Raw genomic sequence first — 12554 nt, forward strand, 5'->3', positions numbered from 1 at the left:
TCCCCAGGCTTTGAGTGGGCTGGGGGTTCTGACGACTCGGGAACTGAGGTACAGTGGAAACCAGTGTCTTCCTGGGCTCACACAGCAGCTCTTCCCGTGTCCGCCACTACGCAGCAGCCTCAGAAGGAGAAAGTCACTAGGACGGCGAGTGAGAGTGAATGAGAGGCACAGTTGGCGGATAGAGGTTTAATGGGGGAAGGAAGGGGGTGGGGGATAGGGTGAGGAGCAGGTACAATTGCGGGATCCCTGGCCCTCCACTTATACCATTGAGGCAGTGAAAGGGTCAGGGAAGCTAAGGGCCTGACTGGGAACTTGGAAGGCGTAACTGGGGCGGGGGGAGGGGGTGGTACGTGTAAAGGTGGGGCCCCTCAGGAGCGACAGCTCCGCCCCTACAGGCAAGTTTCATCCTTTCTGGTAAACAAATGACTGAGAGGAAACCCTCGCAGGGGATAAGAAACGCAGCAACTTTGGCCAGCACAGATCTGGGTCGTGGAGGGAGGAAAACCCCTTCCCCGAGCTCGGGGTCTGCCTCCACCCAGGATGCGCCAGCAATGTGGGTTCCGGGCTGCGGGGGAGGGGGCTGCAGCAGGGCGTGCGCCCTGCAGGAAAAGTCACCACCCACGAGGCTGGGGCGAGCTCCGGCTGGGTCGGTGAACATGCAAATATATGTAAGTGAGCATGCAAATGAGCATCTTTTTTCTTTCTCTTTTTTTCTTTTTGCGTCAGCAGCCTGGGCACTTTTTTTTTCCAGGCGACAGCAGGGGTTCGCGAGAGCACTCCAGCAGCAGGGTTGGGGATGTGGGGCCAGGGAGGGGAATAGGGAAGATTCCGGCAGGCACCGAAGGGAAGGGCTCAAGGCTCCCACCCTTCCGCACCAACCTGACAGGATGGGGCGGGGGCTGGGGGCCGCTCCCCATTTCTCAGAGCTCGTGAGGCTACACGCAAGAGGCCGAGACTCCTATTACTTAGGGATCTCCCCCTTCTTCAAGATGACCTGTCGCTGCCAGGGCGCGAGCTTGGCCTCGTCGTATCCTAGTGTCCGCAGCTTCTCCGACTGTTCTTTCGCCCTCTGGATTTCCTCCAGCTTCTGCCGCTCCTCCTCTTTTCTGTTTATGGGTGGCAAAACTCAGCGATGCCTGGGGCCAGATACTGGGACAGGCCAGACACCCGGATGGCAATGGCAGGGAGGGAGGGAGCTAACGAGGACAGGGGCCTACACTGCCTAGGAACTAGGGCTTTCATGCCGCCATATTGGAGTTAGAGGGATACTCAGAAGAAAGAAAATTGGAGTCTGAAATTGGATTATTATTTTGTAGAGGAATGTTACTGGAATGCTGGGTCTTTAGGTGTCCCCGTGTGAGGATTGAATGTTACAGAGTTCACGGGATCCGTGTCAGGAGGCCTGTCATCGGAGACAGGACCTGAATTGTTAGGAAGCTGTCAATCTAAATGCCCAGGGAATAGGGTTGAGGTGCTGGGGGATCTCATTACTGGGGATCAGGCCATCGAGCTACCTAGGGACAGGTGCTCTGAAAGGCTAGGGACTGGGGGTGTAGCTCTCCCGCAGAGTGCTTGCCTGTAATACTCAAGGTTTGATTCCCAACTCTGAAAAAGCGAAAGGGCACATCTGCTGCTCTGTTGTCGTCAGGGTTACCACTAATCATATCTGGTTATGGAACAATCAAAATGTTCAAATTGGCATGCACATGATATTTTGAAAACTAAATTTTGTAAGGAAAGAAATGTGTGTGTGTGTGTGAGAGAGGGGGGGGTGGTCTTGATGTATTACAGGCTAGCTTCAAGTCTGCTGTGTTGACAAGGTTGACTTTGAACTGACCCTCCTGCATGCTGGAATCACACACTCAAGCCACTTCTCCAGGGGTTCTATTTTGGTTCCTTTGTCTTCAATTTCATTTAGTTGACTGTGTGTGGGGTGTCTTGCCTGCATGCATGTCTTCACACCTGTGCCTAGTGCCTAAGGAGGCCCAAGAGGTCATTTGATCCTTTATAACTGGAGTTACAGGCCATTTTGAGCTGCCCGTGGCTGCTGGGAGTTGAACCTTAGTCCTCTGGAAGAACAGTAAGTGTTTTGAACTGCAGAGCCATCTCTCTAGTCCCATGGCTCCAGCTCTCTGTAATACTAGAGACTGAACCTAGGGCTTCCAGCGAGCTAGGCAAGCACCCTACCAACTGAGCCATCCCCTAGCTCTCATCAGTGACGTTCACACTGAAATGCTGAACGCAGTTTCCACACATTGGGCTAGGAGTGTGAAGATTAAACTTACCTATATCTTCTAAAAAGTTTTCTCCCAGTGTGGCTACTACAAAATCTAAAATTAAATACGTGGGCACATTATCTTTCCATCGGACAGCACCCAGCTAGATTCCTGTGTACCGAGATTAAGCTGAAAGGAACACGTGGATGATGGAGTTTATCGGTCCTGGAACTGTCCTTGGGGCCGGAGAGATGGCTTGGCTGTGAAGATTGTGTACTACTACTCTTCCAGAAAGATTCAAGTTCGATTCCCTGCACCCACACTAGGTGGCTCATAACCACATGTAACTCCAGCTCCAGGATCTGATACTTCTGACCTCCACAGGCACCTGTGCTCATATGTTCCTACACACACACACATACACACACACACACACACACACACACACACACACACACACACACACACACACACACACAATTTAAAAAGAAAAAGGAGCATTGTAGGCTAGGACCAGTAAAGGTTGTTGGGGCTTTTTGTTTGTTTTTGTTGTTGTTTTGTTTTTTTTTAAGTCACATTTAGGTCAGGTTAACCATGAGGTGACTGTGAGCCAAGGACATTTTTAAACTCCTAATCCTCCTGCCTCTACCTACCAAGGGGATTATAGGCATGTGCTAACACCCACTTGGTGAAATGCTAGGCTACTAGGAGACGGGGTCTAGGTAACTTAAGAATGTAATCAGAGCATTAGAGCTAGGCTTTGAGGGACAGGTGCTAAATAATTAAGGGTCTTGTGTCATCATTGAGAGCTGAAAGGTTATGGGACCATGTCTGAAGTAACAGGCTGGCTGGAGGAGCACTGTGGGGCTGACTGTGGGAAGAGGTGGCAGGTTTGGGTCAGGACCATGCTTACCGCTTCTGCTCCCTGGAAAGAGAAAGAGACAGGGTTAGATGGCCTCATACCTTCTGAGACAGTCAAGACACCACGATGCCAAGAGTCTCCTCCACTCACCTCTCCTCCTCCAGCTTCTTCCTAAGAATGTCTCGTCTCCAGGCGGGCAGGCTGGCCAGCCGGGCCTCCTCCTCTTCTTCCTAAAACACGACCACAGCATCAGGACCGGCTTGGCCTGAGATTCCCAGGTTGGGGGCATGCAAACCCAACACAGGGGATGTGGAGAATTCAGGGACTGCAGACTGTAGATGTGTTTGCAAGGAAGACCCGCCTTTTTATGACTTCCTATGATACAATCCCGTAATGGTGCTTGGTGGCAGCCTCTGTAGACGGGGCTTCCTGCTCCCTAGTGACCCCAACCAGTTTCCTACAGGTGGAGCCACATACATAGATCAGAGGAGGTAAAAAGGAGGACAGGAAAGTAGTTGGGTCCTGATTTCCCACAAGGCAGGTGCCAAGATGGCCCCAGGCAGATGTAGACTTGTACCACATACTTGGTGAGCTCAGGAAGGCTCAGGCTGCCTCTATCTCCCCTGTGGAGGACCGGCTGACCCACACTTGCTCCTTTCTTAGTGGAACAACTATGAAGCTATAATGACATGGGGAGAGGGGTTCCGACACAGCCTATAACAATGTTTTTTATTCCTTCGATGTTACAGAAGAGAAGGTGGGGGGGCGCTCTGCACACATCACACACCACACAGAAGAACATTGCACAGGCCACGGAGGTAGCAAAACCCAGAGATGGAGAGATAGAAACTCAATGCCTCAGGGGACCCAGAGTCCCTTAACTCAGAATGCTTCTGCTGTCTGGCAGAAATACTGACTCGCCCCCTCCAAGCTCACAAAAGTCTCACTTCCTCCCTCCTAGGGACCTCAAAGGTCCCAAAGAAGCAGACTTCTTGAAAACCTGGTTCTTTCTGATTCTGGCCTCTAGATGTCACACAGGCGTCCAGGCACAAAACTAAACTCTAACTTTGCTGTCAGATGTCAAAGAGTTCTGCCTCTTTCTCCTTCCAAAAGGAGAAGCTCCGGTCAATATAGCGGCAGATGGCCTCATTACTGAATTCGCCCATCTCAGACACCAGCTCCAAGGGCTCTTCAGTAGGGGGTTCTGAACTAGGCAGGGCTGAGGTTGGGGGAGGTGCAGCGGGAGGCAGTGGCGGCAGCACAGGGCTTGGATCCTCTGTTTGGCCCTCTGGCGGGTCCTGTGATGGTACACATTCTTTGGTGGGCTCCTCTCTTTCTTCTTCCTCCTCCCCTTTCATTTTGTCTTTCTCTTCCTCTATCTTCTCTTCTTCCTTCTCCTCCCCTTTCTTCTCCCTATCTTTCTCTTCCTCTCTCTCTTCTTCCTCCTCCTCTTTCTTCTCCCTGCCTTTCTCTTCTTCTCTCTTCTCTTCCTCTCCCTTCTCCAGTTTTTCCTTCTCTTCCTCCTTCTCTCCCTCCTGGTCTCGTTCCTCCTCCTCCGCCGCTTCTTCCTCCTCCTCTTGGGTCTCTTCTGGAGCCAGCTCAGACTCGAGGCTGTCTCCGAAGAATTGGCGCCTGAGGTCTTCAAAGCCATCCTCCCAGCTACGCGTACCGGCCTCCACCTCCTCAAGCACTGTACGGTGGAACTGACGGATAAGCTCCCACGGGTGGCTGCCCAGACGGTCGAACATCTCGTAGCACAGCAGGTGGCGGAATTTCCGTTCCTCTCGGCTCAGGCCCATCTCCAGCAGCTGGAAGTAGCCTAGCATGAAAAGATCCAGAGTGAGACTGTCGTAGTTCCGCGGAGTGCCGCCGTCGAGTGGTGGCAGGAAGTGCTCGGGCCAGTACAGACCGTGTGTAAGCTCCCTGGGTGCCTGGCGTGTTGGCACCTGCCTTAGAAGGCTCCTCCAGTGGCCCAGCAGTTTGCCCACCACCTGTCGCTGCTTTAGCAGCTGTAGCAGCCGCTCTTCAGGGCCACGGTTAGGGTCCTCATCAGCTGTTGGCTGCTGGAGAATATCTTCTGCTTCTGGGAGGGGACCGGCGCCGGAGGCCACCACCCGGGGCAGCAATCTGCGCAGGCGCGCTTGGGCATGACGCCGGGGTCCTTGGAAGGTCCACTTGCGCCAGTGCTCCAGGAAGAGGTAGACGATGCGCTCCTTGCGCATGTCGATGTAATCCTGGACGCCAGATAGCTCGGTGGAGAGCGGCGGCCTGCTAGCTAACTGCTCAGGCTCCGGAAGAGCTTCCTCATGGTGCCATGGTTCCGATGAGTCCAGAGTGTCCAAGGGCTCCTCTGCAGCCCACAGGCCATTAGCGATGGTGGCTCTCTGTTCACTGGAACCAAGTGCCACGTAATCCTCCTCGAGGATGGGCTCCCGGTCCGGGGTACTGGTGGGCTGAGTGAGTTTGCGGCGCAGGCTATGTGCGGGCGCTGCGCCCTGGGTGCGCCGTTCATACGCGGCGCGGAGGTCCTGCACCGAGACGCCACATTCGAGGATCTCCCGTGCCACGGCTTCCCGGCACCAGCTGAGCGAATGAGAACGTCCCAAACAGAGTGGTCCAGGCCTTGAGGGTGCGTCTGGCAGCGGTGCCAGCGGTTGGCCAGTGTCTGCAGCTAGCAGTTCCGCCAGATGCGCCGGCCGGCCGCCCAGAGTGGCCAGCAGCGTGGCCATGCTCTTGAGCAGCGTAGAGATCTTGCTGCACCAGGCAGGCAGGTTGGCCGCGCGGCCATGCATGCGGCGTGGGTTGACCGTGAAGCGTGGTGCTGACAAGGCGGCAGAAATCGGTAGCAGCTGCTCCAACTCCAGTTCTAGCTGCTCCAAGCGGGCCTCCAGTTTCTTTGCCTTGTGCAGCACCTGCAGGTTCTCAATTTGCTGTTCGATGCGGAGGATGTCTGCCTCAGTCATGAGTTCGCCAAAAGGCCCCAGGATGGCGTTGTGTTCGTGAGAGTATCTCCAGCCCTCCGGGGGGTAGCAACAGGAGCTGGCAGCGGTTAGCTAATGCGGGGAAGACAAAAGAGGGGAGGGGCGGGTCTCCCTCTGGCCCAGCTCCCGCAGCAGAGCCGGCGACCTTTTGCTAGTCCTGGGTGGTGTAATGGCTCCGTTGGGCTGCGTTTGCAAGGACTGGCCGCCTGGCTGGCGGGGAGAGTGTACTGTAGTAAGGCTTCGGCTCCCGACTCTGAGCAGTGGTCACTTTGGTTGCTGGTAGAGGGCACCGGATGGGGCTGCGGTGCTGCCTGAGGCAGGGAAAGCAGGCCTGAAGACCAGGTCTCCATGCCTGGCTTGGTCGCTCATTACACCACCCAAAGAACACGCGAAAGGCGTTGAAGCTGAGAGAGGCACAGAGGCCTTGCCTAACTGATCTACAGCATGGTATTTCCAAGCCGGACCCTAGCGCTCTTCTCCTGTCACCAGGTCACAGAGCCTTTCTCAGGCTTTCTGTGGTCCAGGGCCAGCCTAGTCAGTCCATGGTCAATGCCCGGATGCAAGTCTCCCCCCTCTGTCTCTGCCTCTCTCTGTCTCTCTCTCCCTCCCTCTCTTCCCCATCTCTCCCTTAACCCCCCCCACTCCACTCTTACAGAGACTAAAGTTACAGTCGACCCCACTTCCCCAACAAACTGCCCCCCACGCCCCCAGCATGCTCAGGGGCCTAATCCCTTCCAGGCAGCTATCCCAAACCTGTATCCTGACTCACCCTTGTCACCCCACATTCCAACAACACCCCAGAGACACATCCGCTGTGACTTCCTGACCAACCCATCCTCCCTGCCACCTTCCTCCTCACCCCACACCCTCCGTAATCTGCTCTTGTGTGTCTCCCATTCCCATCTCACCCTGGGCTACTACATCACCAACCTCTACCCTGTCACCACCCCTGACCCATAACTGTCAACTGGTTGAGTGGTGCCTCAGTCTGCTGTGTCCCTGATCAACCCAGTGTCTCATAAAGCTCAATTGTCTGTGACCCCAAGTTGACCCTCTCATATCTAGGGACACTTACTTGCTTGTACACACACACACACACACACACACACACACACACACCACACACCCCTCCACAGCAACCTTGATAGTAGACTTTGGTACATCCATTGTGAACCCTCTGAGGACACAACCTCGGTACAGTACATGGCCGTCAGGGAACATTTGTTGGATGACCAAATCATCTTACAGATGTGGGGATTAAGATGAAGCAAATCTCAGCGGCAGCAGCAGCTGGAGAGTGACCAGGACCAGGACGGAGCTCAAGTCAATCTGGATGCAAAGAAGGCCTCTTTGGACCACTCCGTGTGGATCCACTCAGGACATTGTCAGAAACGCAGAATCTCAGTCTTTGACCCCAAACACACACTATACTCTTTTTAACACGGCCCCTAGTGACCGGAAGGCACGTTAGAGTTTGATAAACACTGACAGCTCGCTCCCAAGGGACCGATAAAGGTAGGAGGACTGAGACCAGTATATATGCAGGGTAGCCTATATTCCTGCTTTTCTCCAAGGTTAATGGGCTTTGCTGGAGGTCAAAGGGTCCACAAAGGATGACAGGTGACCTGGGAAACAGGCTGTAGGCTTAGTGTGCAGACCCCAGGGCTTTCTAGGAAGCCCTGCCCACCCACCTTCCTCCGCTGCTCCTCTTCCTCCTGCATTTTCTGCTGCAGCTTCCGGACCATCACCTGGCGCTTCCACTCCGGGATGGGCCGGCCCTGCTCATCAAGTGTGGGGATGAGGGCCTCCACATCCAGATGCACTCCTGGTGCTAGGGTGGCAGGTGGTGCCGGTACTATGCTGCCATTGAGCAGTGGCTGAGGCCCAGAGGCTGGTGGGGTGGGGCTCCGGGCCCGAGATGGCCCAGGTGACACCGCAGGCTGTGGTGACTCAGGCTGCCGGGAGAAGCGGTAGGGCTGAGCACTGGGCAGGCACTGGGAGCCCGGGCGGGGCACCCGTCCAGTGCCTACCTGGGAGGCTGGCTGCCCGCTGCCTGAGAACACTGTTGTCAGCCCCTTGCTCTGCGGTGTTGGTTTCAGACTCTTGCCTGCTTTTATTTCAGCCAGCAACTCCGAGTTGTCACCCGTTGGGGACATCATGTTGAAAGATTTGGTGCCTGCCCACAGGAGAAGAAGCACTCAGTGGAGGGAAGGGTACCATTCGTATTTCCCTCCTGCCCCCAAGGCCCCCTCTCCAAGCCAGATGGGTGGGGCCCACCTTTGGGCCCAGAGGAAGCTCTCCGGATCCTGGGATATCAAAAGTAGCTTCCAGGGCCCCCAAAGGTGGGCCATCAGTTCCCAGTCCATGGTGACCCCACCAGGTCTTACTCACTGGGCATTCGGCCCCCACGTAGAGGCCCCTGGGAGTTCATGGTGGCTCTCGGGCCAGCCCTGGGGACTCCAGCAGATGTCTGCCCACCATCGACTGCCCAGCTCCAGAGCTCGGACCCAGCTAGCCACCCAACCTTTGTCCCAGGTTTCTTGGCTCAGCCCCACTAGGGCGGAGTCTCCCTACGGCTCTCTCCCTTCATCAGCAAAGCCAGTGACCCTTGGACTGAGCCAGCTGGAGCCTCCAAGGCCATAAGACTCAGGACTCTGGAGTGCCAGTGCCACCCAGCTGGACCCTCCCTGGCCCCACACCCACAGACAGACAGCAGACATACTGACTGCAAGCGGAGCATACATTTATGGCAAAGCACCGCATGGCCCTAGGGGACCTTGGAAGGAGGAGCTTACTGAGGACATGGGAGAGGGCACAGGAAGAAGGGCAAGGCCAAAGGCATGCAAATACCTGGGCAGAGTTTGCATTTTCCAGCAGGGCTGGCGGAGGTGGATGGATGGTGGAGGAGTACTAGGGGAGGGAAGGCTTTGGCCCCCAAGATCTGGGCAGGAATAAAGTTATACTAGAGGCCCTTAGATACCAGGGCTGGTGAACCAGAGCACATCCCAAAGAGAAGGATAGCCAGCCGCTGGCCAGTTCATTCACTTAAGCAAAACCGGAAGCCAGACACTAGATGCTGTGATGCTGTGGGTGGGTGTTCGGGGGTATCAGGTCCTCTCACCTGCTGGCCCCTAGCAAGCCCTTTCCTCAGTCCCAGGCCCATCTGCCTCGTTTTTCTGGGCAAGCCACCTCCCCCAGCCCACGCCTCAGCCTCAGCCGCGAGCCCGCCAGCCAGCCAGCCGGCGCAGCTACTCACTCTTCCTGTGTCTCAGGATTCTCACTTCTAGGAACGGAGAGGAGAGAATTGACAGAGAAGTTAGAGGAAGGAGGGGGGCTGGGGTGAATCAGGGACAGCAAGAGGGCCAGGGAGGGCAGAGGGGGGAGAAGAGGGGTGGAGCTCTCCTGCCCTTGTGACCCTGGCTCAGGCCACTCTGGGGCCCCACAAGGGTGGTCCATCCAGACCTCTAAGGGAGGCCATCTTGTCACTGGGGTTGACTGGAGCAGACAGAGTCTATTTTCCTTTTGTCCCTAGTATGGTCTGTAGAGGAAGGAGAGTTCTGTCAAGTTGGGGATAGACTGAGGAGGGTTTTCCAGAGGCTCAGCCAGGAGCCGGCATGTTACCACAGACTCCATAGGAGCTGCTCTGGGCCGGGTCAGAGAAATGAAGCTTGGGTTGGAACTATCGAGCATGATTTCTGCACTGTGCCCTGCCGCACTGGGATGCAGGATCCCTGGCAGAAAGCAGCGTCCAGCAATCCAGGTCTCCGCAGAGATGCGAAGCTCTGAGGTAGAGAGTGTGTCTGGCGTGCTCAAGGGGCGCCCTGGTTTGTCCTTCACAATCACCATCACCACACACACACACACACACACACACACACACACACACACACACACACACACAGAGCTAAGGAAAGGAAATCGTGATGGGTTGCTGGGACTTAGTCTTCTTAGCCAAGCACAGCTGATCAGTAAGAGTCCGGTCAAGGCTGAGAAAAGCACAGGGGGTGTGCTAAGCTCGAAGGAACAAGAGTTGGAGGTCGGAAAATTGGAGACTAGATGCAGGGTACAGGAAGAAAGGAGCACTCAGTCCCTCCCGCAGGTTGCTCAGAAACATCAGCCACCAGAGCCCCGAGGCTCTCCCTAGCTCAAAAAGAGAAAGCCCAAAGAGGGCAGGTGCCTCGCCAAAAGCCACACTCAGGCCAGTCCTGCCGTGGGACGGAAGCAACTCAAAACTTTTCCTCCCCTTATCATGTACAGGGTAGGGTCTGGAAAAAAAAGAAAAAAGAGTCCGGAAGAAGGACCAGGGACGTCGCAGCTGGGGAGGGGGCGGTCTCTAGTTTCCCTCCCCCTTTGCAGCTGGCGCCGCCCCCACCCCGCATCCCGCCCCTACTCACTGCCAGTAGAAGATGAGGAACGCCGCTGTCCGCAGGCTGCGCCCGCGCCCTCGATGGGCAGAGGTGGGGCGGGTGGCGGCGAACTCAGGGCCTCGGGCAGGGGCGGCGGCGGCGGTGGCGGCGGCAGCTCCCTGGACGCTTTGGAGTCCGCGGAGCAGCCGTTGTGCACGTGGTTCCCGGGGAGCAGCGCCGCCTGCGGGGGAGCAGAGGGGCCAGAGAGTGAGGAGTGTGAGACAGGGTTCGATCCTGTGCAGCCCGCAGGTGCGGGCTGGTGGACACGCACCTCCTCGCTGTGGGCCATGCCCGGGCGTGCGGCCAGCGGCTCCCCCGGGCTGCGGCCCAGCTGGCGGTAGTAGTCCCCCGTGCTGGGCTGTTTACTGAATGAACGCTGTTTGCGGTCGGAGTCCTGCCTGCGCAGTCCGGTGTTGTGCCTGAGCAGCAGCTCCGAATCCTGCCTGAGCAGCCCGGAATCCTGCCTGCGTAGCCCCGAGTAGCCGTCGCCGGAGCTCGGCTGAGGGAAGACAGTGGCGGATGATGCTCTTGGCCCGGATGCCCCCTGCGTCTTCCTCCCCGCTCTTTGCCTGGGGGGCTCGCAGCCAGGGGCCGTCGGGGGGCGCAGCTGGCCGCGTCCCTGGCCCCCCCAGTTCTCCGTGCAGGATGGGGCAGGGGGCGAGGGGACCTTGGTGAAAGGAATGGCTGACAGGGAGGGGTCTGGGTTAGGGCCAAGGGCACAGGGGCCCTTACTGAGGCCAGAAGGGGCGGACCCAAGGGCGGGGTGGCCCAGCCTGGACGCCAGGGGGAGCCTACCCTGGAACAGTTCCCACTTAGCCCGCCCCGAGGGCTCGGCTGCGCCCTACTAGCTGCTCCACCAGCCGCTGGTGAGCGCACGAGGAGCTTAGAAGGCTTTCTGTCGGGGGTCGCGGCCTGGAGGGGCCCCTGTCTAGAGCTGGTACCCAGGGTCGCTTCTGCTTGTTCATGGGGCCCACAGCCTAGGGCTGCTCCTACCTGCGACTGTTCCGGTGGCCCCCGCTGTGCACCTGGCGGCGGGGGCGGCACGGACCCGACACCTGCGTTACCTGATCCTTCCTCTCAGGTTACAGCCCGGCCCGCACGCTGCCCGCCTATGAGCTCAGTCGGCCTGACATCACCCAGGGTCCGCCAATCCCAGGCTTAACCCCTAAGCAGGCAGGGATGTCACGGAGCCCCACTGCACTGCCACCAGCCAGGGGCGGCTCCGCCCCCTGCACTTCGTTTCCCACTAGTACCCTACCTTCATCCTCCCCGCCCTCAGCCATTTGCCCGGACCGCAAGAGGGCCTTGACCTCGGACAGTGAAACTACTCATTTTTGTCCACCCACCCCTCCATTCCAGGTCGCGCCCTGGCCTTTCCCTCCCGCATCTGGAACCCATCGCTATCCATGTAAACGACACCACACCGGGGCCCAGGCCTCAAGTTTCAAGTGTGGCCGGGTGGGCTCGGGTGACAAAACTACTCGCTCCGTTGCTCCCCGCTAAGGTCTGTTGCACTGGGCGAGGGAGAAGAGGTGGTGTGGCCAAAGACCAAATGACCAGGTGGGGGCTGTCCCTGACCCAGACTCATGCTCCTGCATCTCTGTTGTGGTCTCAGACCCCCGTCCCCACTGGAAAAGGTTCACGTGACAGGAAACACGACACGCCGGATTTGTTTTCTGGGTCAGCCAGCCCCTTCACTAGAACCACAGAGGTGTACAGCCCTCAACCCAGTTCTAACCGACAGTTTAGTCACCCATGCCTGAGGGGGCAAGGGACAGCAAGTGCACACAAAGGGCCCTTTGTGGAGCCTATTAGCGCCTGCACTTCTGCACGAACACACCACAGAGGGGAGTGGGGAAGTCCTGGCACTCAGGCCCAGTGAAGGGGAGTGGGCAGGGTTTGGGGGCAAGTCCCATATGCTGTACCAGGCTTTAAAAGCAGGACGGCTTCCACCATTCTACAATTTCTGTCGGGCTTTCTTTCTCCCCTCCAGATTTGAAAAAAAAAAAAATTGAGCTTGGTACACGGAAGGGCAGTAAAAGGATGGTATGGAGTCCCTGTGAAGGCTGCCCCTCCCAGGCCGCCTCCG

General features: G+C 57.1%; 1 protein-coding gene across 6 annotated transcripts in view; it reads right to left on the bottom strand.

The window, feature by feature from the left end:
* Nucleotides 1–171: 171 nt before the first annotated feature.
* The window catches only part of Espn (espin), a 33898-nt gene continuing 21515 nt past the window's right edge, over nucleotides 172–12554 (bottom strand). For 3 of the 6 annotated variants that reach the window (XM_008764380.3, XM_039110682.2, NM_019622.2), the window contains 7 exons: nucleotides 10737–10964; nucleotides 10454–10646; nucleotides 8090–8235; nucleotides 7751–8014; nucleotides 3229–3308; nucleotides 3130–3141; nucleotides 172–1106 (listed from right to left, as the gene is read on the bottom strand). In XM_008764380.3, the coding sequence (XP_008762602.1) occupies nucleotides 962–1106; nucleotides 3130–3141; nucleotides 3229–3308; nucleotides 7751–8014; nucleotides 8090–8235; nucleotides 10454–10646; nucleotides 10737–10964 (1068 nt within the window). In that variant the 3' untranslated portion in view covers nucleotides 172–961. Of the gene's footprint in view, nucleotides 1107–3129; nucleotides 3142–3228; nucleotides 3309–7750; nucleotides 8015–8089; nucleotides 8236–10453; nucleotides 10965–12554 lie in introns of all 6 variants that reach the window. The other 3 variants (XM_039110681.2, XM_008764377.3, XM_039110680.2) reach the window with 1 other exon arrangement.

The sequence above is a fragment of the Rattus norvegicus genome, chromosome 5 (genome assembly GCF_036323735.1).
Source record: "Rattus norvegicus strain BN/NHsdMcwi chromosome 5, GRCr8, whole genome shotgun sequence".
Classification (NCBI taxonomy): domain Eukaryota; kingdom Metazoa; phylum Chordata; class Mammalia; order Rodentia; family Muridae; genus Rattus; species Rattus norvegicus.